Here is a 27,946-nt window from a genome sequence, read left to right on the forward strand (position 1 = left end):
GAACTTGCATTGCTAACAGGTTTCCATGTGATGCTGATCCTGCTTGTCCCATGACCATGCTTTAAAAGGACAGAAATCAAGTGGTTTATAAAAATTCTGAGAATTCCTTCCAAATTTCAGGTGACTCGTAAAAAAAAAATTATCCACCTACATCCAAGTTAAAATAAACCTTTTTTCATTAGTTACCAACACAAAATAGTTTTATGTTATTAACTTTTCAAGTAATTAAATTTAGAATTCACAAGTACACTGGCTGCCAAAAAGTCTCCCGTACTTAATTTCATTTTGGCATAAAAAATAATATTTTATGTGCAATAAAATAATTTAAAAACCACAGGTGGAAAAAACCCTGCAGGTGAAATTTTCAAACTATCCACACTTGAACTTACATGTGCCATTGTAATATTTTGATGTAAGATTCACTGGGATTCTGAAAAGTCCTAAAGAGTGTGTCACGGAAGCCATTTCACGTTAAATATAAGAATACAGATGAGTGAACAAATAGCCAGTGATTAGATGACACGTAGAGTTTTATTACAGTTTTTGCCTAAAATTATTAAAATATTTCCTACTTTATTAAAACTTAGTTTCTCATCATGTAAATATCTCAATACTTCAACATATTTCTACTACTGATTGATGAGCTCCAAGTACATTTTTGATTCTGCGGTTATGAACTGCTTAAATGTTATGTGCTTAATTTTGAGGGAAAAAGAACTGAACAATGACACAAACACAAACTATTCCAAAGTGTTAAATACATTTGTGTAAGCCCGGATGCCTTAATAGTTTCACATAAATATCGTGATGACTATATGACTATATTGAATGAATTAGTTCCTTGGTCCATATTGCGTTTTATTACCTGTAGAACTTGTATTTTATCTGATTTCCTCCTTGTATTTGTGCAATCTATCAGGTGTAGATTATACACTAGGAAGTTAAATATACATTTTTAAAGATTTATCTATTTATTCATGAGAGACACACAGAGAGGCAGAGACACAGGCAGAGGGAGGAGCAGGCTCCTTGCAGGGAGCTTGATGAGGGACTGATCCCGGGGCCCCCGGGGTCATGCCCTTGGCCAAAGGCAGATGCTCAACCGCTGAGCCACCCAGGGGGCCCTAGGAAGTTAAACATTTCTGAAAGTCTTCTACATGGTTAAGAATTGTATAAAATTTTTATTGAACTCAACTGAGATTTCTAATTATGAGCGCCTTATTTTAGATTTTTGGTATTTTCCAGTGGCACTGAAATTAACGTCCTAGCACGAGCAGCAGGACACGAAGAGTGCAATCAAGGCAGGTGTCAGCCATGCCAACTTGGCAATCAGACTTCTTGGTTTCAGATAATCTGAAAGTTTCTCTCCCATCCTCACCCCATGCGTCTTTCTCCCATTGACCTCTATGCCTGACCTGTCCTGAAAATCTATAATCAGGAAATTATTACTGTTGCTTTCTGAAAATGGCATACTTACAATCAGGAGGCATCTTTTCCATAAATACTGCGTAATATTCTTTTAGAAGTTCAAAATTTTCCTGATTGATACTTTCCTGCAAAGAGACATCTCCAAACCTAAAAATAGAACCAAGAAAACAGTCATGGGTTATAAAGAAGCTTCTGAAAGTTAACAGTTTTTACCTCTCCTTTTTAAGTAGATGGCAATAGTTTCCTAAGGGAGTCTTTTTTTCTTTTTTCTTTTTTTTTTAAGCGACACCACACAATGGTTATTTAAGTTCACTCCAGTCTCTTCTGGTCCTGATTCCATCAATCCCTTTCCACATGCCAAGCTATTTTAACAATGATCACATGTGAACTGGGATGAAAAAGCACATCTACAACACCGGCTCCTGTGCTTGGGCGTGACCGGTATGCAGCTGACGCTAGCCTGCCTACCTCTGCAGGGTTGTACTTCTGCCGTGTAAAAAACCCTGCCTCTTCTTTCTCATGCCTCCAGTCCTCCTCGTCACCCATGACAGCTGGAGGGAGCGTCCAGGACACTAAAACTAGACACTCGGCTGCATGCAGACCGTACACACTGCCAACTGCTGTAGGCACACATAGACCCTACAGCCTCCAGAGGGTGGAGGGAGAAGGAGAGAGACAGACAGGCAGGGGAGGGCAGAGGGTGATGGAGACAGAGACTCTCAAGCAGGTGCCAGGCCCGGCACTGAGCCCAAGGTGGGGTTTGATCTCACGACCCCAAGGTCATGACCTGAGCTGAAATCAGAGCGGGATGCTTAAGCAATTGAGCCACCCAGACGCCCCCACCATTTATTTTCTGTCCGCGGCGTGAAGGCGGACAGCCTTTGTAGTAGTGCTCTTGCGCCTCTTCAACAACAAACTCTCTGTATATCACTGACCTTGTGTGTTCTTTAAGCATTTCCCAGATTTAAGCTTATGGCCAAGTTGTCTCTGTCGAAAAGGATGGTATGTAAATGGCTTCCAACAGGTATCTCCATCCAAATTTGTATTTCCAGATATCAGTGTAGGTTATCCAGCCCCACTTCAAAGGCAACAGAAGCCCAAACTAAATGCACCTCCTCCTTTTGTTTAGGATTAAACACGTCCCCAATATTCGCCATTAACTCAGGTTACAGTCCAGGCACCCTTCTGGATTTCCTCTCTTTTCTCCACCCCATCCTCTACTCATTGATCTTCTCACATGCCTGGCAATTTTTTTCTTCTTTATCTGTAACACCATCATTATTAGGCGCTTGGTTATATCCACTCTTGACTGGATATAAAGCCTCCGAAATATCCAAGCACTACGCCTTCGGTTTCGTCCCCTCTGGTCTATCCTTTACGTCATGGTCAGATCATTCATTCATTCAACAAATATTTATTTGACACCAACTGTGTGCCAGGAGCTGCAGGTGCAGCTGGAGAAGTGAACCCGATGCCTGTTCTTCCTATCAGCTCACTCACACGTCACGGCTGCTTCTCTCCCTGCCAAGACACAGCCTAACCTCCTTAGTTTGGCGTCTACCTTCTCCACAAAGGTTTCCAAAACCCCTTGTGGGAATTTACTTGCACTCTTCCCCCTCACCAGCGGCATACAGATGCCTTTGGAGCTTTCCACACGCTATCCTCCCTCTACCTAGAACGTCTTCTCTTCCTTGTCTGCTTCATCAATTCAGCCTTCAGGCTTTGTGAGAGGTTCACGTACTCCCTGACACCTCTCTGAGGAATTCCTCTCCCATCCATGAATCACCTTCTCTCCTCCATTATTCCTGCCCCTTCCACACCTTTGCTTATTGTACGAGTCGAACTGCAACGTATGACTTGCCGATATGGCTTCCTCGTGGGGTGGAAAGTTCTTTTAAGACAGGGATCACGTCCGCCTGTCTTGCTACACTGCACATGCTCTCTGTGTGTCACAGCTTGGCAGTGCCTGGTGCAAGGCCAATGTTCAATATCTATATTGAGCTAACCTTGGAGAATAGGAATATAGACCCAGGACAATCTACCGCTGGAGAGTTTCTCTAAACTCTGAAATATAATCTTAACTTTTTCAGACATGATAATCAAATGGTATTTTTAAAATATCACCTTGCTGGGGTAATATCATTGTTTTGGACTAAATGTTCGTGTCCTCCCCCCCACCAAAAAAAAAATCACATTTTGAAGCCCTAACCCCCAGTAGTTGTGTTTGGAGATGGAGCCTCTAAGGAAGTAATTGAAGTTAAGTGAGGTCATGAGGGTGGGGGCCCTCGTCTAATAGGATTAGTGTGTCCTTGTAAGAAGAGACACCAGGGAGCTCACCTCTCTCTCTGTACACAAAAAGGAGGTCAAGTGAGCGCACAGGGAGAAAGTCAGAGAGTTCTCACCGGAAGCCAAATTGCCTGGGAACCTTGACCTTGGAATTCTCAGCCTCTGGTGTTATGGCGTATACATTTCTGCAGTTTCTGCCACCCAGTCTGAGGCATTTTGTCACGGTAACCCAGAGTCATCAGTACGTGCTTAATTCAGAATGGATACACAAAGCCTACATTTTGGCAATGGATAAAGAGGGAGTAAAATATTACACCTGGATTATACAGCATACCTAACCTGTAGATAGAGGCTCCTGGTAAAGCTTAAAATTCAGAATCAGAGAAATAAGGTGGAGAGAAGAGCGAGGAAGTGATTGACTCAGATCCGTATCAGAGTGCCGACCTTCCGACCTTCCGGCTTCTCCTTTGAGTTTTTCCTCTACTTTGCCATTTTGTCTCCTTTTCAAGTCTAATGTGTCTTTACAACTCCAAGATATGAAAAAAAAAGGTGTATTTGTGTGCATGTACACACACACACGGACATCCATATGTAAAATATAAAAATATAAAATATAAAATAAAATCCATATATAAAAAATATATATATAAAAAATATCCATATCAAATATTCAAGAGAGACAAGAGAGAAGGAAGGGAAGGGATCTTCTATTTCATCCATTCATCTATTTATCTATCTTTTCTTGAGAGAGAGACACGGAGTGCGAGGCAGGGAGAGGGGCAGAAGGAGAGGGAGAGAGAAAATCTTAAGAAAATCTGATGCAGGGATCCCTGGGTGGCGCAGAGGTTTGGCGCCTGCCTTTGGCCTAGGGCGCGATCCTGGAGACCCGGGATCGAATCCCACATCGGGCTCCCGGTGCATGGAGCCTGCTTCTCCCTCTGCCTGTGTCTCTGCCTCTCTCTCTCTCTGTCTGACTATCATAAATAATAGTAATAATTAAAAAAAAAAGATTTAAAAAGAAAATCTGATGCAGAGGGATCCCTGGGTGGCGCAGCGGTTTGGCGCCTGCCTTTGGCCCAGGGCGCGATCCTGGAGACCCGGGATCGAATCCCACGTCGGGCTCCTGGTGCATGGAGCCTGCTTCTCCCTCTGCCTGTGTCTCTGCCTCTCTCTCTCTCTGTCTGACTATCATAAATAATAGTAATAATTAAAAAAAAAAGATTTAAAAAGAAAATCTGATGCAGAGGGATCCCTGGGTGGCGCAGCGGTTTGGCGCCTGCCTTTGGCCCAGGGCGCGATCCTGGAGACCCGGGATCGAATCCCACGTCGGGCTCCTGGTGCATGGAGCCTGCTTCTCCCTCTGCCTGTGTCTCTGCCTCTCTCTCTCTCTCTCTGTGACTATCATAAATAAATAAAAATTAAAAAAAAAGAAAATCTGATGCAGAGCTCGGTGTCATGACCCTGAGACCGAGACCTGAGCTGAAGTAGAGGGCTTGAAAATACAACGGTAACTACACGGCCAACTCTTCCTAGACAAGTCTGTAAATGGGAACTCTCGCATCTCTCTCAAGACCATACTCACAGGCCTTAACTTATTAATTCAAGCCCCAAACACTCTGTAATCCACTGTATCAAAGAAGAGACAATTGATTTAGAGTGCTGCGGGCTTTCACCCCCCAAACTGAATAATTTGCATCCATAAATATCCTTCACCTCGACCATCTGGCTTGCTGTGGGGCGCATGTGTATAGACGACTGGAATATAATCTGACTTCAGTTCAGGTACTGACATGCAAAAGTGCTCAATTACCCAGGAAAACTTGTACAACACAGTGAACAAAATTATATTCTGATTTATGCATACTATAAGGAAAGAGATTAATGGCTTCTACGCGATTCGAAATTAAACAGGAAATACAGAGCTGCCACCTGATTCTGCGACTGACAAGTAAGAATCATGAAAACCTATGCTGTCCAGGAAATATCTTTTGGATAAGCAGGAGAGAAGGAAAAATCATTGGAAGAGGACAGATAAAGACAGGACAGGCCCCTTGATCACCATCGGAATTCAAGAGGACTATAAATGTAGTGGGGTCTTTAGTAGAAGACGTTGGTACAAGATTAAGACACACTTAGCAAGTCACGGCAAAGAATATTCTAGGTGCCTTTTTTTTGAAGATTTTTTATTTATTTGAGAGAGAGAGAGAGAGAGAGAGAGAGAGGCAGAGACACAGGCAGAGGGAGAAGCAGGCTCCATGCAGGGAGCCGGACGTGGGACTCGATCCCGGGACCCCGGGATCACGCCCTGGGCTGAAGGCGGCGCTAAACGGCTGAGCCACCCGGGCCGCCCTGCTAAGTGCCTTTAAACTGGAGACATTGGGAGGGTGAGTTACAGACAAGAAAGCATTTATAAAAAAATTATTTTTAAGAAAGCATTTTAAATATAGAAGAGTATCAACCTCTCCCAAAGCCCCGCCTGCAGGGGACCGTCTCCAACCAGGCCTCACAACAGGATGGCGGCTTCTTTCTCCAAAATCTTTTCCAAATGTAGTCTACGAACTGGAAGCCTCACGCACATTTTCAATAATGTCTACATGTGAACCACTTAAGATACAGAAGCAATTGCCCCATTCAAATAAATGTCTTTGACAGCAACTCATGGGACTACGTACAATCACGGGCGGCTGGACTGGGCGGGTAACTACCAAGCGATGCACTAACGTCTCCTAAGAACCACTGCTTTATGTTGGCAAATTGAACACCAATAAAAAATAAATTTATCATTAAAAAAAAAAAAAGAAGAACCACTGCTTTAGTAAACAAAACAAAACGGGACAAAGGACTGTGCTCTAGGTCCAGGGAGTCGGACACAACTCGCTGAGGTCACAGTGTTGAGGCACCCGTGACCGCGGACAGTCCTCCAAGGGGATGCGCACGCGGCACCTGCCAACACGGACGAGCCGCTGCACGCGGACAGTCCGGCCCTGGTGTCCACACTCCCCTCTTCCCTTTGCCACGCTTACGTCGGAGGAGGCCAGGAATCCTGAACCGTGGGTTTTGTCTGCTGCGGGAGCAACGTGGGACGACTCGAGGCAAGAGGCCAGCTCGAGCCCCTCTGAGCCCCGCCCGCAGGACACAGGCTGCAGGGCAGGGTCCTAACACCTGGCCCGGGCCACGCGCCCCCCCCCCCCCGCCCGGCTCACCTGTCCGCCAGCGTCTGCTGTTCGTTGATTCCGACGTTGAAGAGCACGGGGTGCACGTGCAGCAGCTGGCCCTCCCTGACCGGCGGGGGCAGCGCCTCAAACAGCCGCGCCGGCAGCTTCACCTCCACCACGTAGTGCTCGCTGGGGACAGCAGAGGACAGAGAGGGGACGCGGGCCTTACTCCACTCGCCCTATGTCCGCGACGGCGGAAAGGAGCATCTCGGGGCTGGAACAGCCGCTGCGGGCTGCCGGCTGCTGCCTCCTTTCCGCTAAGTCACGCACTGGCCCTGTCCTTCCCCTCACTCTGAAGTGACCCGGCGTGGACAACTATTTGCATTTTTAGAATTTTTCTCCGTTACCCTGAGCGCCTTTAGAGAAGTTCATTCGTACTAGTTCATTCGTACACCGGGCCACGTGCACATGAGCCTCAACAGTGACTTTCTTAATTATTTTTGAGACCTCGTCAGTCTCAAGAATAAGAGAAGCACTTTAATGATGGATTTTTCCAACATAGTGAAACGAGTGAAGCAAATCAAAGCATTTGCGATAGTTTTGAGCATGGCCTGAGTGTGGCGGCTCCTGATGAGCCTCCCGGAGGTGACGGCGTCATGGAAATGGAAAGGTTTCATTACTTAAGATGCAACCTTTGGGGGTTCCTGACCATTTTTGCAACAAGAGCTTTTTTTTTTTTTCTTTTTTTCCATTGGAAATTTCCAGTAAAAATTACCCCTCATGTTCAGTGCTGAAAATTTAAATCAGGATTCACAGAACATGGTCAACAATAGCTGCTTGTGTATTTTTAAACTTGACATCTTCTGATGCAGTGTGAACCGACTATTGAAATGTGGAGAGTTTTGCTCAGAATTTATGAAAATCCATGTGTTTCTGGAGCTATATATAGTGCCGGGATGGCAATACATGTATTGGGAAAAGAAGCACAGGACAATTAGTGAGGCTCTTTGTGAAAATATTCTTAGTTTTCTAGCATGACAATCCTGACGCGTACTACGCGGGACGACGGACTCTGAGATTTGCTCCTTACCTGGGCTTCGGGCAAGAGAACCAGGACATACCGTGAATCCAGCAGGCAGGGATCTTAGCGCTACCCCCACACGAACGGACACATTATCTTTCTTTTCGAAACTGCTCTCAGCGCCCTTTACAAAAGCCTGGCTCACAGAGGGCTGGTGTTTATTTACTGCAAGTCTTTCAAGACTACGAGAAGAATCCATGAGTCCGCCCACGTGTAAAGGTCGCGCTGAAGGTGAAGCATTATATAATGGGTCACGATGACCTTTTGTCAGCTCGGTTAAAACATCAGCAGCATAGACTCGTCCATTTTAAGTGTGTATGACTCTGAGTTTTAGCAAATGTACGGAGCTGTGCAATCCTGACTATAAGCCAGTTTCAGAGCATTTGCATCATGCTAAAAAAAAAAAAAAAAATCTCTCAAGCCTGTGTGCCCGCTGCCAGCCCCGGGAAACCACTGATCGTTGTTCTATCTGCAGATTTTTCTGCTTTCCATATTTCATGTAGACGGGATCATAGAGTATGTGGTCCTCTGTGTCTGGCGTTTTTCATTTAGCTCCATGACTCTGAAGTCATCAGACAGCAGCATGTTTCAGGAGTCTGTTCCCTTTCATCCCTGGGCACAGCACCCTATTGCATAGATGCACCACGTTTTGCTTACGTACCCACAAGCTGATGGCTGCTCGGGATACTTCGCAGCTGCACTGTCATGAATAATGCGCTCGTTTTTCTGTGGACGTACGGGTTCACTTTCTCTTAGGTACATACCTAAGAGAGTCATATAGTAATTTTTAGGTTTAACTTGTTAAGAAACTGCCAAATTGTTTCCGAAGTGGCAGCACCACGCGACATGCCCCCCAGCAACGTGAGGGTTCTGGGTTTTCCACATCCTTGCAAACACTTGTGATTGTCTGACTTTCTGATTATGATGATTTCTACTGTGAGTGAAGTGGTATCTACCTGTGGCTTTAATTTGCATCCTCCTAATGACTAATGATGTTGACTGTGTTTCCATATGGATATAAGCCCCTGATAATAGGTCTTATCTGGCAAAATATGTATTCAAATCTTTGCCCAATTTTAAGTTGGGTTTTTTTGTCTTATAATTGTTGAGTTGTCAGATTTCCTTATATATTCTGGATGCAAGTATTTTATTTTATTTTATTTTATTTTATTATTTTACTATTTTATTTTATTTTATTTTACTATTTTATTTTATTATTTTATTTTATTTATTCTATTTTATTTTACTTTACTATTTTATTTTATTTTACTTTACTATTTTATTTATCTTATTTTATTTTATATTTTATTTTATTTTATTTTATTTTATTTTATTTTATTTTATTTTATTTTATTATTCTTTTTGGACACAAGTATTTTATAGGATGTATGATTAGCAGGTATTTTCCCAATCTGGCTTGTCTTTCCATTTACTTAATGACATTTTTGCTCCTTCAAAGTTTATGATTTTGACTAAGTCCTATCTATCAAATTGTGTATTTTATGAATCTAGAATTTTGGGTCCTATCGAAGAACTCTTTCCCTAACCCAACTTAGAAATATTTTCTCAAAAAAAAAAAAAAAAGAAATATTTTCTCCTAGGAGGTTCATAGTTTTAGCTTGCATTTAGACCAGTGATCCATCGTGAGTTGGTTTTTTGTGTATGATGTAAGTCGAGGTTCTAAATGATTTTTCCTGCGTATGGATAACCAATCGTCACAGGAACATTTCCTTGAAAAGACTCTCCATTCTCTATTGAATTGCTTTGGCACCTTTGTCACTAATTGATTGACCCTAAAGGTGATAGTTTATATCTGGGCTCTAAAGTCCGTTCCATCGATCTAGATGTGTGTGCTTATGCCAGTACTACAGGGTCTTCATTATTGTGGTTTTATATTAAGTTCTGAGATCAGAAAGCGTAAGTCTTCTTTTGTCCTTTTAGAAAATTGTTTTTGGAATTCTGGGTCCTTTGCATTTCCATACAAATTTTAGGTTTAGCTTGCCAATTTCTGCACAAAAGACTACTGGGATTTAGACAGCAATTGCATGAATCTATAGATCGGTTTGTGGAGAACTGCCACCTAAACGATATTGAGTATCCTAATCTGGGAACACGGACTGTCTTTCCGCTTATCGGATCTTATTAATTTCTCTAAGCACGATTTTGCGTGTTCTGTGTACGATTCTTAGAGTACTTTGTTAAATTTGGCCTGATGTAATTATTCTTTTGGACGCTACTGTGAAGGAAATTGTTGTCTAAATCATTACCGTTTCCGGCAACTTTTCAGGCGTGTGCTTTTTTTTCTGCTTTCCAATCCAAATCAAGTCCGTTTCCTCTGGTGGTGAACCTGCTGGTCTCTTCAGCCTGCGTTGCCCCCGTAAAACTCTGCTGACGGAGCTGGGTTCCACGGGAGCGACTGTGGGCAAGAGTGTCGCAGACACCAAACGTCTGAGCCAACGTTCGCCGCTTTCTCATTAATAAGTACTTGTAAGTTTGTGTGCACAGTCGACTTCTCTCCTTAGTCTCAAGGTGGCTGTTTTAGACGATTGTGTCCGATTTTAACGTCGCTCCATATCCTGGAGACAGGACTTGCTAAGCCGCTCACTTTGCCATCCTAGGGGTTCCACTCACATCTGCTTCACAGCTTTTGAACTCAGATCCAGCCTGCAGACTCCCCAGGAAGAGCATCTGTACCCTGCCTATGCCAAATGGCCCGATAAACTCCCCCTATCAATCGCAATAGAAATATCAGGTTCCCACTTTTGGTAATCCCCACAGTAATACGGGACGGTACTATTTCCCAGGTGTGTGTATGAGCACATTTATTCTTCTTTCTTCCAATGCACAGAAAACTAAGCATGAGTGCACAGATGAAATATTTAGTTCCATGAGGATATTTTTTTTCTTTCTGTATATGAAATGGTCACCTTTCATTCAATCATGCGTCCCTGAGCATCCTTCACGCAAAATATAGAATATTTTTGTTCTAAAATATTCAAAATATAGAATCATCTGTTGACTACAGACAAGAAAGCAAGTGAGTCTGGACTTTTACAATAACTTACTTCTTTCTCCATCTCTCTCCAGCATGAGGAGGGCTTTCTCTTTCGCACGCTCGTATTTTCTCGCTGTGATCTAAGAATGTTTCAAATTTCGGATATCCTCATGCAGCCTTTAAAAGCGCTCGTGCCAGAACGGTCACCATTTGGTGGACTTGTGACCGAAATGATTTACCATGGGATATAATTCTTCTGTTGGAGGTCTATTTTACACGCCATCATTTTTCTTAATTATTTCTGATATTTTGCCCATCATTCACTGACCTTCGACGCTATTTATTTAAAACCATTCTCGGAAATCTCAGTCTGTGAGTGAATTGTCAAAAATAATTAAGAAAAACGGCGGTATATGGCCCTGGCACAGAAATAGATCTTTTCTAAAATGTAGCTGCTTTTAACAGAATTTAATATAAAGTCACTTTAAGAATTATGACGCTATTAACCAAATGATTCCAGCAAAAGTAAAAACACCCGGAGCTTTGGACTAGATAATAAGGAAAAAGAGAGGAATGTTCTTCTCATGCCTGCTGTTCTTCTAAATTCCTCCTATTTCAGGGGGGAGCCTTACTAATGCTCACTTCGCTACTGTAAAATTTACACACGTTCGTGAACCTTCTAGAAGCTTTTCAAGATCTTCCTCTGTTACGTCACCTACATTCATTTCTCACTAGGTAGGAAAAAAGACAAAAGCAAAATGTCCAAACCAAACCTTAATTCTCCTTGGCTCCTCTGTCAGGAGTTAAGGCAAATATCTAGCAAAGCTTGGTCTCATTGGAAATGGGCACCACTTACCGCCTTCCTGTTATAACTGGCAGGACATCGTTGGATTTGGCTTCGATGATTTTAAATGCGACTTTCTTCAAATCTGAGATGCCAACAGCCATGTCCTCCAGCATCCCGATTTCATCACCTACACGCGGGAAAAGGTGCGTTGCTGCAAACTCAGTATTTAAAGAAAAGGTCACTTGGTACTACACCTCCCTGCTGGGATTTGTTCGAGCGCTTTAGTGAATGAGCTTCCGAATGCAGTGAATATCCTCTAAACGCCTCTCCTCGGAGGCTGAAGGCTTTCAGCAGTGAAATAAGAACCATTTCAGTGGACTCCAGCAGCCCAAGGACCCTTTGGGGAGAGAAGAATGGGCACACTTGCTGGAAGTCTACAGGGAAGTTTTGACTCCTTTATGAACCGGAGTATCATGCAGTTCTCTTTGCATTGGCGGGACTGATATTTAATTTCTAGAAACAGAAGTAGATCCACAATACCCAGTACAAATGTAACGCAGGCCACATACATGATTTCAAATTTCCTGGTGGCCGTATTTTTAAAAGCGCGAAATTTATCAAGGTAAAATTAATAATATATGTCGCTCTGACCCAGTATGTCCCAAATATCATTTCAGTTGCAAATCAATGTGAAATTACGAATTATTACCATAAAACAAGTTTTTACTCGTCTTTGAAATCTGGTGTGACATCGGAGAAGGACACACATGATATGGTCTCATTCATTTGGGGAATATAAACAATAGTGAAAGGGAATAAAGGGGAAAGGAGGGAAAATGAGTGGGAAATATCAGAAAGGGAGACAGACCATGAGAGACTCCTGACTCTGGGAAACGAACTAGGGGTGGTGGAAGGGGAGGTGGGTGGGGGGTGGGGGTGACTGGGTGACGGGCACTGAGGGGGGCCCTTGATGGGATGAGCTGGGTGTTACGCTGTATGTTGGCAAATTGAACACCAATAAAAAATAAATTAAAAAAAAATAAATCTGGTGTGCATGTGAAGTACACGTTGATTTGGACTAGACACATTTCAAGTGCTCAACAGCCACACCAGGCTTTGTAGTAAACAGCGCAGCTCTAGACAATACAGAGTTGGGACTTTAAAAATCTAGTGGCTGGAACTATGTTGGCAAAGGGCTTTTCATATTAAAAATAGATGGCTGCTCAGGGCTCCACTACCCCTACTCCATGAGATAATCTGTAATTCCATCCTCAAAACAGAATGGGGTAAGAGTTACAAGGTGAATGAATGCAAAGGACCGAGAGTCACGTTATTTCTGTAATGCCTGGTGTCATTGAGGGTTATTCCTCATTTTTATGGTTAACCGGAGAATCTGTGGACCAAATATCCTGATGCGTGAGGTGGTGACTGTTAACAGGTACTAAAGCGACACTCACTGTAGGTACTCAGCAGTCCTTCATACTGCACCACCAATCCCACGGTGTGAAGCTGCTGCAGAAAGCCAGGGTCATGCAAACTCGTGTGTAGTTTGATGATAAAACCACACACCAATCCAGCAAGCTACAAAAAAAAAAAAAAAGAGAGAAAATAAAACAAGAAAGTCATTGAAGACATTGACTGGGATCAGCAAACTTTAATTGAAAAATATTTAAGATTTCTGAGGCATCACAGATTTATTCATTTTATTTATTTTTACTTTTTGGCATCACAGATTTTTTTTTTTGGCATCACAGATTTAATGGCAATTTTCAAGTGTGTGAAACAGCCATGAGCTAGTGGGGGACCCGGACAGTGTGGTTAAAGGATCCCCTTTTGGAAAAGAGTCTCCTTTCCCCTGCGTGCGTGTCTACAAGACCCGGCTGTGGCTGTGGGTGTGAAACTCTCTTTTCACAAAGGCGTCTCCATAGGTTCAGGGGACTCACAAGGCCAGTCTTCCCTTCATTTTCTTCCGTGTCCCTGTACTGTTTGTACGCGCACCAGCAAGTGTGTGCGTGACACAAGCGATCACTGGGACAGCCGCCGCGATGGGGGCCGGCTCCGCGTCTCGGCGTAGGCTCGGTCTTGCTAAACCTTGCCCGTAGGCATTACCACCCTGCAAACTTATTTTATAAACAAAACCGAAGAGAGATCACTAAGAGGCCCCGTCCTGGGATTCCGGAGGGAGCCCAGCGAATGGGACACTGCAGAGGCAGCCCTGGGCCGGCCCGGTGCCACGTCGGTGCGCGGGGCGCTGTGTGCCCACCCGGGCTGCCGGCGGTGGCGGGCTGGGCGGCCTTCTCTTGCGCCATGAGCAGGACACACGTTTCAGAGACGTGGCCACCTGTTTGCACAAACACGTACTGGGGCCGCCCTGGCCGCCCGTCCCCGCGCCGCGCGACAAGAGGCACCTACTGCTTGGCTGAAGACGACGTCCCTCCTGAGGGTGAGCATCAGGCCCTGGGGCAGGCCGGCCGCGAGTTCCTGCAGGAGCACGAAGGCCAGGGACTGCTTGGCCCGGTTCACCACTTCTCCCATGCAGTCCTGGAGGGCGCGGATGAGGGGACACAACTGCTCGTACCAGTCCTCTGCGGGGAGGAAGGGGGGTCAGAAGGGGCCCGGATGCCCGTCGGGGGGAGGCGCCCACCTACCGCTCCTGCCGAGCTGTGCCCGCGAGCAAGGATTCGAGCAGCTGCCCCTGAAGGGCTCCGAGGGCAGCGACCCCGGCTCTCCGCGGGTGCCCTGCGGGGGACCACACTGGACTCCCCTCTCCGTCCCGCCACCCGCAGTCCGTGCCGCCCGTGCCCTGTGGACGGCGCCGCCGGCTCCTCCATGTGGAGGCCACGTCTCCCTGGCTCCTCTACGGCCTCCACGCGGGGAGCGCCGGGCGGGTTCTGCTCTTGCGGAGCCACCAGACGGTCGCCTCGCCCTCTGCCCTCTGCCTCCGCCACTTGCCGGTCTCCCCTGGACCGACTACTCCCCCTTGCCTTGCGGCCACAGCCCACGGGAACCCTCCGTCGACAGCGGCCCCGGGGCCCGGAGGGGCCTTACTAAGCACTTGGCATCCCGCCCCATCACTCACCCCCTCGCCGCCCTACTTTAAAGATCTCAAAAACACGAAGCGTTCACAGTCACGTCCCAAAGCACAAAACCGCCTCCATATCCGACCTCGGCCTCCCTGTCCAGCCTCACTTCCCGCAGCATCCTCACCCGCAGTCCCGAGTCCCAGGTGAACTGCAGGACGCGGTTTCCCCAGACCTGTCCTGAGCTGTCACCTCGGGGTGTTTGCACGCCCTGACGTGTCCTCCTGACCCGCTTCCTCCTCTCTGCACGTCAACCCAGGACCCCCACCTGCGGCTCCACACCCATGCTCATCTACTGAAGTTTGCGTTACTTACTTTTGTGCCCACGATTCCTTTTCCTTACTGTTCTAGAACTATCCACACATTATTTGCTCTGCAAGAAAGGGAGCTTACGGACAGTAAGGAATTCGCTTTTTAATCCCCGAACCTAGCATAGAGTCTAATATATATATATGTAGCAGACACTCAATCAGTTTCAACTGAATGAGTAAAGTCACAATAAATATGACAAAAGCGATTGAAGATCTAGATAAGTAAGTCATGACAAAATCAAAAAAAAAATCATGACAAAATCAAGTTTTTGACAATTCACATAGGTTTTCTCTAAATCAGGATACAAAACCGGAACCGTCTGGAGTTTTTCGTACGTCTGGATACCTAAGTCGCTCCAAGGACATAATTATGATGTTGGCATATGATACAGACACGAGTTATATTTTAGTTATTATTTTGGAAATCGAGGCCTGGGTAAATGTCAGATACTACACGTTCCGGACTGTGTGACAACCCCTTAACATATAAATAGGTTAATAGTAGTGTGACAAAGAAATATAGTAGAAAGGAAGGTCTGCTGGAAAATTAATCGTAATTCAGTGTCTGGAATGATCCGATCTCAGCACAAAAGCGCAGGCTTCACCGTGAATGATATAAACGGTCAACAGCCAGCGGAGACCTTGGAAGAGTCACGGCCAACGATACAAAGAATCGCGATCACACCTGCCCCGTATCTACCGTCACGTCGTAATTTCACGTTGTGTTGCGATAGGACCCAATGAAATAAACCCAAATGCTTGAAAGAGTAATGAATGGCCGCGACCTCATAAAAAGATGAGCTTCCTCTTAATATCCTACGTAAACGTTTATGCGACGCTCTAACGCACGACACGTTGGGAACCTTGTGAGTCATCATTTAAGGATATTGCAGGATCCTGCGTTACGTAGTGGGAGTGAGCACCAGCGCAGGGGGCGGGGGGGAGGCCTGATGGATCTGCAGTCACGTAGTGGAGGACTCACTCGGGGGCAGCCTACGTCGACATCTGAACAACGGTTCATTTTATTTTATTTATTTATTTTTTTTTAAAGAAGCTTTGCCTCTTTTTTTTTTTTAATTTTTATTTATTTATGATAGTCACAGAGAGAGAGAGAGAGGCAGAGACACAGGCAGAGGGAGAAGCAGGCTCCATGCACCGGGAGCCCGACGTGGGATTCGATCCCGGGTCTCCAGGATCGCGCCCTGGGCCAAAGGCAGGCGCCAAACCGCTGCGCCACCCAGGGATCCCACAACGGTTCATTTTAAACAAATATCGAGAAACTCCTGAATTTTCCGTCGTTGGCACAGGTGAAAGGGCACGAGACGGCGCGTCGGAGGACACCCAGAAGCCATAGTCCTTATGCCTGTGTTTTCCCATACTTGGGTCTTTTAGGTCCCGTTCTCCGCCGCTGTCATCGATCCCAACGTGAACGTCCCCCCACACGCTGGTTCACTGACACACGCGTGTATCCGCCAGGAAGACGAAGGTGGCAATAGATCGACCCAGGGCTGCACGTCCAGAGACCACAGGCTGCAGAGTGCGCGGATTCTGTGCTTGGGCTGCGGGGAGCGGCTGCCGCTGGAGCCCCGGCACCGGGAGCAGAGGCGGGTGCGGTGGGTGCGCTCCTTGCTGGGTGCCGGCCGGGCTGGGCGCCTCCTTTCGGGCCCTGGCCCCGGGGGACAGGCTCCTCCTGGTGGGGAGGGGGGTGACTTCAGGGCGCGCCTGCATCTCTTGCGGGACCCTGGGCGGCAGTAAGGTTGGGGAGGGCTCTGGGGTCTTCACCTGCACCGGGCTGTCCTCGCCCACTGCGGGGCCCAGCCTCACGCCGACGTCACCGGCTGAGCCCTACTCGAAGCTGCCATCGTGTCGCCAAGGAGGGGGTGTGATTTGTGGTCTCAACAGAGTGGAGCTGGGGGGCCCGGCGGGCTCGCGGGCAGCATCCACCCTGGCTGGAGTCACGATGCAGGCCCCCCCGGCCCCCGGCCCCGGCCCCCTGCTCACTCTCACATACCCAAGGGAAACCTCTCGAAGGCCCAGAGTAAACCTGAAGCCTGATGGACACACTGATCTGGGGGGTCCCGGAGCACGAGCGGCTGGCCCAACGCTAACAGCACGCGGGGCCTCGTTCCCCAGAGCCGTGTCCGCCTCGGCCGGGGGCCAGTCCCGGGTACACCCGGCGGGCGGGCGGGGGCAGGCGCCGGGGCAGGGGCCCTCGGGCTCAGCGGCGGGAAGTCCTGGGCTTCTCTCCCAGAGGCACAGTCGCAGCCCTGGGCCCGCGGCGGCCGTCACAGGCCATGGCCCACACTCCGGGCCTCGCGCCTCAGCTCCTCCAACTTCAGCTGACACTGCACAAACCACCCGCACCCGCACACACTCACACGCACACGGCCACCGAACCAGCCCCTCCCGGGCCCAGGCCGGGCCCCGGGGCTCTGGGCTCCCTCCAGTGACAGGGGAAGATGCAGGAGGATGAGTCCGGGTCTCTGTGGGACGTCGCTGGAAGCCCCCGAGCCCGACTCCAACAAGCAGGGCCCTTCCTCAGGGAAACGCGCAAGGCCTGGGGCTTGGCGAGGGCCTAGCCTGGGGTCAGCAGCCTGGGTCAGGGGCCTGGGGTCAGCAGCCTGGGGGTTAGTGGTCTGGGGTCAGCGGCTTGGGGTCGGTGGCCTGGGGTCAGCAGCCTGGGGTTAGCGGCCTGGGGGGGTCAATGGCCTGGGGTCAGCAGCCTGGGGGTCAGCGGCCTGGGGGTCAGCAGCCTGGGGAGTCACCCCAGGCCGCCGCGCAGAGCCCACTGGCCAGCCCGCCTCTTGCTCCTGGGACCCCCGAGGCCCCACCGCTGCCGCCCACAGGCCGCCCGGAGCTCGGGCCCGAGGACGTTCAGGCTCCCCGGGAGGCGGCAGGAGCTGAGGGCCACGGCTGCAGCAGAGCGCAGAGCCTGCCTTCCCTCGGCACCGGCTTCTTCTCAGGCCTTTGGGCTTCGTGGCTCCTGTAAGGTAATGAGCTCCCCGCAAGCTTGCAGCCACCACTCTCTGTGTTACCACGACTTTGAGACTCGGAAGGGAAGGAAGCTGAAGGTGTGCAGGCCGTTACTCTGCGCGGAGAGAAGTGGGCCCAGCTTGCAGGGTTGGCTCATGAAGCAGATGCTCCAGGGGAAGCCGAACCCCTCGGGCGGCTTCAAGACGGTGACGATCCAGCCCCTGAGATCCGGGCCGACACGGCGACAGGGCCTCGGGTGCCCCCAAACCGCAGGCCGCGCGACCCTGGCGATGCGTGGGGGCTGGCACGGCAGGCTTTGCCCTCTCTGCTCCAAGTCCTGGTTGCCTGATGGAGCCGCGTCCTCCGTCACCCGCACACAGCTGCCAGGGTCCCCTCCGAGGGCGGGCCCCATCGTCCCGGCGCGATCCTGCAACGTGGGCGTCGTGACTTGGGGGTCAGTGAGGAGGCTTCCTCTCCGGGCGGTTCACAGCTGAAGTCCTTTGCAGGAGTATAATCCAGGTGGCCCACCTTGGTCACAGATCCTGGACACCTGCCCACACGGGGCCCCCCAGTATCTGGCCCCCCAGCACGTAGGCTAATCAGGCAATAGAAGAAGATTTTTTTTTGACCCAGAAAGAAATTTTTTAATTGCATGTGGTGACATGTTAATGACACTTATTAGAGGGATTATTTCACAATATACAATTAGTTGTACCCTGGAAACTAATATAATGTTGCATTCCCTTATACCTAAAAAAATTTAAAAAGCATGTTCAGTCATATTGTCCTAATAGTTTTAGCAAATGTTTATGCATTGCTTTTTGTGCATAGTATTTGATAATATAAGGTACTTTTTAAAATCTGAAAAAAATCTCAAGTTTTGCTCTGGAGGAGGTCAAAGTAGAGAAATGCATAAGCAAGAGACAGTCATAATCAAGGAAATGCATAATCAAGGAAAGCAAAGTGCCCACTGAGGCCCGGCTGCCTAGAGTGTCTTCCTCAGCCGCTCAGAACGGCCTCAGAGCCCCCCGGCCTTGCCCATCTTTAGCATCTCTAGGCTCTGGCCCAGGAATCGAAAAGCCGATCTGTATTTATCTTTAACACGGGCTCGCCTGTCTTCCTTTTATCACTTTCCCTCCCTTCCTCGCTGCCGTCGTGAGAAACACAGTCATTTGTCAGGTCAGAGAGAACGTTTGGGAAGCGAGGTCCTGTGGGTGACCTGTCGCCCGTGGCGCCTGTTCTCAAGGGGTTTAAAATATAGAAGGGAAGCTTAAGAGCCATAAGGCAATACCCACCACACAAAGGAATCGGATAAGTGCCACCAAAATCGGGACCGTGGCAAAACGAGCTTAGAAGGAACAAGAGTGGGATCCCTGGGTGGCGCAGCGGTTTGGCGCCTGCCTTTGGCCCAGGGCGCGATCCTGGAGACCCGGGATCGAATCCCACGTCGGGCTCCCGGTGCATGGAGCCTGCTTCTCCCTCTGCCTGTGTCTCTGCCTCTCTCTCTCTCTTTCTGTGACTATCATAAATAAAAATAAATAAATAAATAAATAAATAAATAAAAATAAATAAAAAAAAAAAAAGAAGGAACAAGAGTCTAGAGGCAACAGGGTTCATCTCCGCGGGGAAGATCGTGGTCATTCACGGGGTGTTGTGTATTGACTATCTGCACGCAGGCCCGTGTGGACGCGGTGTAGGGAGGCCGCACGGCCGGCAGGCAGTGAACACCCACAAAACGGAGCTTTGTAGGAACAGTCTGAGGGGTCCCGGGTTGGATGATGTCAAGTCCCACAGGGAGATTCCATAAACTGAGCGAAAGGTGCCATTGAGGGACTGGAAGGGAGGAGGTGGGGGCTGACATTGGGGTCGCACTTGGATAAGGCAGGAGCACAGTGGAAATAATGTTGAGCCTGAAGCTAAAGGGGGGAAAATAATAATAATAATAATAATAATAATAATAATAATAATAAAACGCGGTGGGCCGTCATCATGGCGGGGAGAGGGAAAGAGGTGAGCAGGGTAGGGAGGGAAGGAAGAAGGTACCGACTCTGCGTGAGCAGAGCCCAAAGCTGAGAGGCAAGGTCAAACCCAGAAATGACGGGAATCTGGTAGACCACGTGGAAACGGGGCTAATGGTGACCGTGCGGGGAGAGTCGGACCGACGCCAGGTGAGCCTCGGAGAAGTCCTCAGGCCCCAGGGATGCTCGTGCAAAGGACAGACACGACTCTCGAGACGTGATCCCCGGAGCAGCACCCACCGAACTACGGTGCCGGGCAAGGGGCCGCTCTTGGCCCTGCGGCTGCGCTGGGCATTGGGTGCTGCTCCACCCCAAGCAGGTGGCTGGGAGCACAGAGGCAAGGAAGCGTGTTTGTTTGAACCCTGCCAGCCCGAGAGCACGGAGCCCGAAAACGTTCCCATCCCGCTCTTAGAGAGAGAGCAAAGGAAGCGCGTCAAGCGGGGTTTCCGGTTAAACTTCTCATTTGGTAGCACGGAGTTGAAAGGCTTCAGCAAATTCTGCTAAGACGGTTTCCAGGAACTAAATCCGTTCATCAAACAGGCTCTGCATTTGTGGTCGCACCTAAGTTTCGAATTGGGGGTTATGATGAGCCTGGGGGAGTCACCCATGCATACCCATTGGGCGTATTTTGCCTTTTGGCCTTAAAGAAAAAAAAAACAAAAAGCTGTGGCCTCAGGACTCCGGCCCACAAACGTGCTGAGCATTTAAGGGCTGCATGGGACAGAGATCACTGGGTCACCTGAACCCACCAATGCATCTGCATCCTTGAGCTCCTGTCACTTAAATTTTTTTTTAATAATAAATTTATTTTTTATTGGTGTTCAATTTGCCAACATACAGAACAACCCCCAGGGCTCATCCCGTCAAGTGCCCCCTCAGTGCTGGTCACCCAGTCACCCCCACCCCCCGTCCCCCTCCCCTTCCATCACCCCTAGTGCGTTTCCCAGAGTCAGGGGTCTTTACGTTCTTAAATTTTGTGCAGCCTCTAGGACTGAGAGGAGACAGGAGCGGATGTGGAGTGGACCCAAGGCTGGTCGGAGCACAGGCATCCAGAGGAGGGACGAGGACACGCATTTCTACCCTGAAGTGAACAAGGCGAGTCCAGTTTTCTTTTTTCTTTCTTTCTTTCTTTTTTTTTTTTTTTGAGTTCCTAGCAAACCTCAAGGCCGCTGGGATACAGTGCCCCATTGTCTTCAATACTCTCCAAATGCAACAAAGCCTCACGTACGTGGATGTAAGTGCTAAGAAAGTAGGCAAGTCGACCAAATACAGCGTAAGCGGGACTATGGCTCAGGCCCTTCCGTCCATATGCCTCAACGTTCCTACACGGGAGATGCGCATCCTTTTTTTTTTTTTTTTTTTTTTTCCCCGTTTCTCCTCCATCTCCGTTTCACTGTGGGTGTGAGCATCACCAGATTTATGATAAAGCCACGCAATTTTTCAAGTGTAATTTACCAATACGTGGCAATTCTTAATTTCTGCCCTGAGGTACGATCCCAATAATAAACCCCGAAGAGATTTCTACGGGATTGATTTTTGTAATGTTATTTCATAATATCCCTAATTAGTGTCTAATAAAACTTAGCATTTTGTTAAAAGGGTGACAGCAAAAAAAATGATGCGTGCAGAGTAAGATTAGTGATGCTTTCTCCTGGGAAGGACCGAAGCAGGGCAGAAGCTTAGGAGAGCAGGCTCCCGGCTCAGACCACCCGGCTGGGAGGAGGCCAGGCCGCGCCACTGGACCGGGCCTGACAGCGCACAAGTCATTGGACTTTCCACTTCTTCATCCATTAACTATGTCATGAGTGTTGCAAAAATTAAATAATACAGGCAATATTTTTTTAAAGTTTCTGGCACAAAAAAAATAAAAATAAAAGTTTCCGGCACATATTAAGCAACCCCTTGCCCCAATGTTAGCTTCTATCTTAATTACTACAATAAGGAAGTGATTTTTCTATGTCATCCAATGTCTTGGACTTTCTACTTCTTCATCCATTAACTATGTCATGAGTGTTGCAAAAATTAAATAATACAGGCAATATTTTTTTAAAGTTTCTGGCACAAAAAAAAAATAAAAATAAAAGTTTCCGGCACATATTAAGCAACCCCCCGCCCCCCAATGTTAGCTTCTATCTTAATTACTACAATAAGGCAGGGATTTTTCTATGTCATCCGGTGTCTGCCCACCTGCTAACATGGGTCACTCACCTCCTCCTCCTCCTGTCCTAGGGCTGAAGATGAGCTGTGCGTCCTCCAGGTAAGACCAGCTCCTCTCTCCGGACACAAGGTCTCCTCTCCTCTCACCTCCTCCCAAGTATCACTCCAGCGATTCCCTCCCCTTCCTCCCCCATTATGGGTATTTCCTTTGTTGCGGAGCATTCCCGTTGGCACACAGGCCGCCACCCTCCCAGCTTCAGAAACAACCTGTCCTGACCCTCTTTCCCTCTACGGCTTCCACCCTATTTCTCTGCTTCCTTTCACGGTGACACTCCTCAGAAGCCTTGTCTACACCTGCCGTTTCTGGTGGTTCCTCTTCTTTCTCTGCCTCTTGACCACTCCACCTGGGTTTTGTCCCTCTTCACTCCAGGGAATTCTCGCCGACGTCACCAGTGACTTCTACACCCATAGATCCCACTTGAGCTTTCCGCAGCGTCTGCCATGCCGGTCCCTCCCCCCGGAACACTCCTCCCCAATTCTCCCCAATTCCCCTGGATTTCAGGGTATCATACTTCTCTGGTATCCTCTTCTCTTACCGGCCATTCCCTACCCGACTCTGCTGCTGCCTCTTCCATCCCTTTTGACCTTCTAACATCGGGACATCCCCCCCTTGTAATCTGTATGGTAACATCCGCTTCTCTGAACAGCCAATCCTTCGTTGACGTTGTGCAGTTTCACAGTTTTTATCTTATTAGTACAGTTTCACGGCCCTATTTATATGTTGACAATTTCCAACTCAATTTTTTTAAATTAAGTTTTTCACTTTAATTCCGGTGTAGTTAACATACAGTATTATATTAGTTTCAGGTGCACGATGCGGTGATTTAATGATTCTCTACATTACCCGGTGCTCCTTGTGATAAATGTACTCTTTATCAAAATTTATCTCTTTAAACTGAACCTCTCTCTTGGATCCCAGATTCTATGTCTAAATGCATACTTGATATTTCCGTGTAAACTTGGCATGTCCCACGGTGAATCAGCTCCTATTCACCACAAACCCTGTGCTACCCAGTATTCACCAACCAGGACATGACCGCCCCATCTCTCCAGCAGCTCATGCCAAAAATGTTGACTCATTCTTAATTCTTCCTCTTTTTTTTTTTTTTTCTCATTCTTTCATCCAAACCATCAGAAAAGCCTGTTGGCACTAGATTCAAAGTAAGGACAGAGTCCAAACGCTTTTCACCACCTCCACGGCCACCTTCTTCTCGGTAGTCCAAGCCACCATCACGTCTCACCTAGATAATTATGTGAACTTTCTAGCTGGTCTATACCTGCCTCCGCCTTTCCCATCTATCGTTTAATATCCATATAATAGCCTAGGTGGGGATCCCTGGGTGGCACAGCGGTTTGGCGCCTGCCTTTGGCCCAGGGCGCGATCCTGGAGACCCGGGATCGAATCCCACATCAGGCTCCCGGTGCATGGAGCCTGCTTCTCCCTCTGCCTGTGTCTCTGCCTCTCTCTCTCTCTCTCTGTGACTATCATAAATAAATAAAAATTAAAAAAAATAAATAATAGCCTAGGTGTTAAAAATCTATGTCCTAAGAGGTTAATCCTCTGCTCAAAACCCTCTGATTGCTCTTATTTTTCTCTCGGGAAAAGCCAAAGTCAATACAAAGGTCCTACATGACCCTTTCTCCAAGTTACCTGTATAAATTCATCTTCTACTTCTCTTCTCTTTGCCTTCTCTATTCAAACCAACTTGGCATTTTTGCTGTTTACTGATCATGATGGGGGCGTTTATTGTCTCAAGGCTTTAGCACTGTTTTCTGTGCCCAATATATCCTTCCCCCAGATGTCCACAAGGCTTCCATCTTTTCCTCCTTTTTTTTTTTCTTTTCCTCCTTTTGTCTTTGTTCTAACATCAACCTCTCGATGAAGGCGATGAATTAAGGCTAATGAATTAAACTTCCATTCCCGCCCTCCAACAATATTCCAAAATCCTCTTACATTGCTCTCTATATTTTTTTCACATTACTTGCTACCATTAATATACTGTGTAATTCCCCTTTTTCCTGTTTTAATGTCTCTCTGGTACAAGAATATGAACTTCAGGAAGGCAGGTTATTTTGCCTGTTTTGTTCATTTTTGTATCGCTGGTGTCTAGAATAACGTTTGGCACATAGTAGGTCCTCAATTACAGTATGTTGGATGACTGAAAGGAAAAAAAACACTTTAAATAATGTGGTACTTTTTTTTTTTATCATAAAACATCAGAACTGGAAGAGACCTTCAAAATTTTCAGATGAACTTTATTTTCCCATAAAGTAAGGTCCAGAGGATGTAAGTGATCCGTTAAAGGTAATATAGTCAAATAAGTAAATTGAGGACTTGCCAAGAATCTTGGCTCTGGGTCGAGTGTTGTTTTGTTACATCATAATTCACCACAAAATTTTCAAGGGAAGCCATAGTCTTCTGATAGGATACTTGAAAATTTCATAATGGACAATTATTATTGAAGTTCTAAGTTTACAATAAAAACATCTGTGGTGTCTTGTGATTATTTTTCATTTTTAGAATAAAAGTGTACTTTAAAAGTCGTTTTTTTTTTAACCTGTTGACTTACGAGTTTTTTTAAAAGCTTGATTCATTGATGTTTCTTTTCCAATGTAATTCTAAACCTCTATGTGTAGAAATTCATGGCATTCAGGAATATTAATATTTAAGCGCTTTGATGAAAAGGATTCTTTGTTCTTGCATCTTTGCACTTCACCAAAGACATGTTTCATATCATAAAACCACTGAAATAATTGTCTAATGTGGAGTATAAGTTTTGATCATAGTATTAGGCAGAAACATGCCCTATGGTGAAGATACTCAATAATATCAAAAATACCTACCTAAGCATTTCTAGTCAGGTAGCAATTGTAGATAAGGTGACTAGACTTTCATTTCATCATTCTGGCCTCTATTACTTGCCAAGAATTATGTTAGGTTCTGGAGATTCAAGAGCAAATCACAAATACTTGGCACATTTCCTCACAGAGCCAAGCCTAGTAGAGGAGATAACACTTAAAACAGAATTACAATAAATCAGAACCTTAGAGCCTACAAAGTAGCGGCCCATGGGTCAGCCTTTTTGGCCCTCAAAGATATTTTATTTGGCCTTCCTCATAGCTTAATAATTTTAAAAAATCAATTATTGACCTTTAAAGAATTTGGATGTTTCATATAAAGATTCAGATTTGCTTGAAGAATCGGAAGATGGGGCAATTTTAGTTTCAGATTCCTTTGTGGGAAGGATTAGCTAGAACTGGAGTGGCGACCAGAAGGGACAGATGTTGTCCCGGTGATGCCTGGGGGGCCGCTGCACCTGAAATCCCTGCAGAAAGCGTCACTACATAATTTGCAGAATTCGATGAAAAGTTAAAATGGGAGAGATCCTGTGCAAAAGGAGTAAACAACTTTTTTCCTTTCTTACTCGCTGGTATCTCTCAACCTGCCATGGTCGAGATTCCATTTCCTCACTCGTGTCATACTCCCTTGAGCATACTGATGTACCCTTGCAGAGTCTCAGAGGTGCCCAGCCTGGCCCAGGCCCTTTGGTAGTGAGGATGAGGACAGAAAGAAGTCACTGGGCTGGGACAGGGATGGGGAAGCTGAGCAGGCCCCGGAGAACCAGGGAGGCAGAACCGTAAGCAAATCAAATCTCAAAGCTCCAGGCACAGCCCCCATTGCCCTATTGGACTCGATTTAAAACACACAGATGCAGCTTTTAGGACTGCACGATGGTGGTTACAGAGCATTACACCCAGGGCAGAGGGCCCTGCTGTGCGAGAGGCCCTGTAAACCTACACTGGTCCCATGCTCCGGCCTGGGGGACCCGAGAAGTGCCCCAGGTGTTCGAAGTCTGGGCCTGCGGAGGTAGAGATGGGCAAACCTTGAAGGCCGAGTCGGGGAAAGTACTAACTGACGTCTCAAAAGAGCCCGGCATGACTAGCTCATGACGGATGAGGGGAGATGAGGTGGAGGAAAATGGCAAAGCACCATGAAGAGGCAGGTCGAGGTCTGGGCACTTAGGTCTTTGGAAGATCAGCAGAAAATGTAGCAAATAAGTGAAGTATTCGATGTGACTAGTATCTAAACACAACGGCAAGTAATTCCATATGCAGACTGCTCTCGGGAGCTAAGCATCTCTCCCCGATAGTTGTTCTGAGGCCCCAGGTTCTTTTTGACAAATTCAATCAGGAATCACTTTGCCTGCATTTGAACCCTTGCTCAGATACCTTCTCGCTCTGCGGCCTGAGAAGTGTGGCTTAACTTCTGCATCTGTAAAACGGGGATAAAAACAGAACGTCTCCTGCAAGCTTGCTGTGAGGGGGGAAGCGGGCATGGCAAGGCTTAGCAAGTGCTCGTCACAAAAATGTGAATGCAGCGAAGTTTGAGCAACGTGGTCTTCTTTCTTGATTCCCTCGGTATCCAAGTTGCATTTGATTTTTACCCCTCGGGGCTTCCCGCGCCTCAGCTGAGGGCAAGCTCTACGATCCAGGCTCTGTACTATGGATTTCACTAATTTCCTCTTACTCCCTCTGTTCTCCTTTTATTCAATTTCATCGACCTGTCTCCCTCCTAATGACTCACAAATGTGTACTCCCTCTTCTAAGTCCTTTATCTTGTATATTCTGTCTTTGGAAAACCAAAGAATACAGCTTGCTCAGCCCCCAGACAGCCAGAGCAGAGTGATGACTACGCGTGTTCCTAGACACAGTGCCCGGCACAGGGGAGATGCTCAACAAATACATGTTGAATGAATGAGAGGCTCTTCTTCTTTGTCTTCTAACATAAACTCAGTGTCTTCCATAAACTTACTGCCATGAATTATTTTATGTATAATTGTGTTAATTAACTAATCCTTAATTATTTCAAATTTATTAGGCTACTCCAGCCAACCTAAAATAAAATATAGGAAAGAGATTTGATTTTTTTTTAAAGCGATTTACTAGAATCTTAGATTTGTCCCTATTTGAAAGTTGGGGTACATTTTTCAGATGACTAATCTTTGGCATAGGAAGTCATTGATGATTGGTGATAAATGATAAATGATAAATTTCTTGGTAGTTACCAAACAATTGTGTTGACTGGAAGCAGCCGGATATAAAGCAAAAGGTGTGAGTGACTTCTCAGATCCCACCAGGAAATGTGAAATGCACCTCATAAGCTTAAAGAAAATCAGGAAGCAGGAAAGGACAGGAGTATCAGTAGGCAGGAAACTCTAACCAGTGGTGAGCAGACCAATTCTGTGATCCGCATGGATGTTTGCCTGCCTTGTATGAGGAAGCAGCGATCACACGAAACCAGGATGGGTTCCCTGAAAAAGTCCTATCAGAGGAACTTCATCTCCTTTTTGGCAGGACGTACAGCTGGGCAGATTAGAAAAAAATGTTCCGAGACAAGGAGTATTTGGCCTTCTACAGGGCATGTCATAGTAACCTTGTGAAAAACAGAAATGCAAGCATGCAATAACATGGACGGGTGAATACATCACTTCTTGAACACACATCCCAAGCAGTGGTGACTCACGAGTGTATTCCAATGCATACTTTTTTTTTTTAATTTTAATTTTAATTTTTTTAATTTTTTATTTTTTTTTTTGTGATGTGCCTCAAGGACC

General features: G+C 46.9%; 1 protein-coding gene across 7 annotated transcripts in view; it reads right to left on the bottom strand.

The window, feature by feature from the left end:
- The window catches only part of INPP4B (inositol polyphosphate-4-phosphatase type II B), a 707,856-nt gene that overhangs the window by 65,317 nt on the left and 614,593 nt on the right, over window positions 1–27,946 (bottom strand). For all 7 annotated transcript variants that reach the window (XM_041758016.1, XM_041758014.1, XM_041758011.1 and 4 more), the window contains 5 exons: window positions 14,145–14,317; window positions 13,190–13,313; window positions 11,802–11,919; window positions 6,918–7,058; window positions 1,478–1,575 (listed from right to left, as the gene is read on the bottom strand). In XM_041758016.1, coding sequence (XP_041613950.1) covers window positions 1,478–1,575; window positions 6,918–7,058; window positions 11,802–11,919; window positions 13,190–13,313; window positions 14,145–14,317 — 654 coding nt within the window. The remainder of the gene's footprint in view (window positions 1–1,477; window positions 1,576–6,917; window positions 7,059–11,801; window positions 11,920–13,189; window positions 13,314–14,144; window positions 14,318–27,946) is intronic.

This window comes from Vulpes lagopus, chromosome 6 (genome assembly GCF_018345385.1).
Source record: "Vulpes lagopus strain Blue_001 chromosome 6, ASM1834538v1, whole genome shotgun sequence".
In the NCBI taxonomy this organism is placed as follows: Eukaryota; Metazoa; Chordata; class Mammalia; order Carnivora; family Canidae; genus Vulpes; species Vulpes lagopus.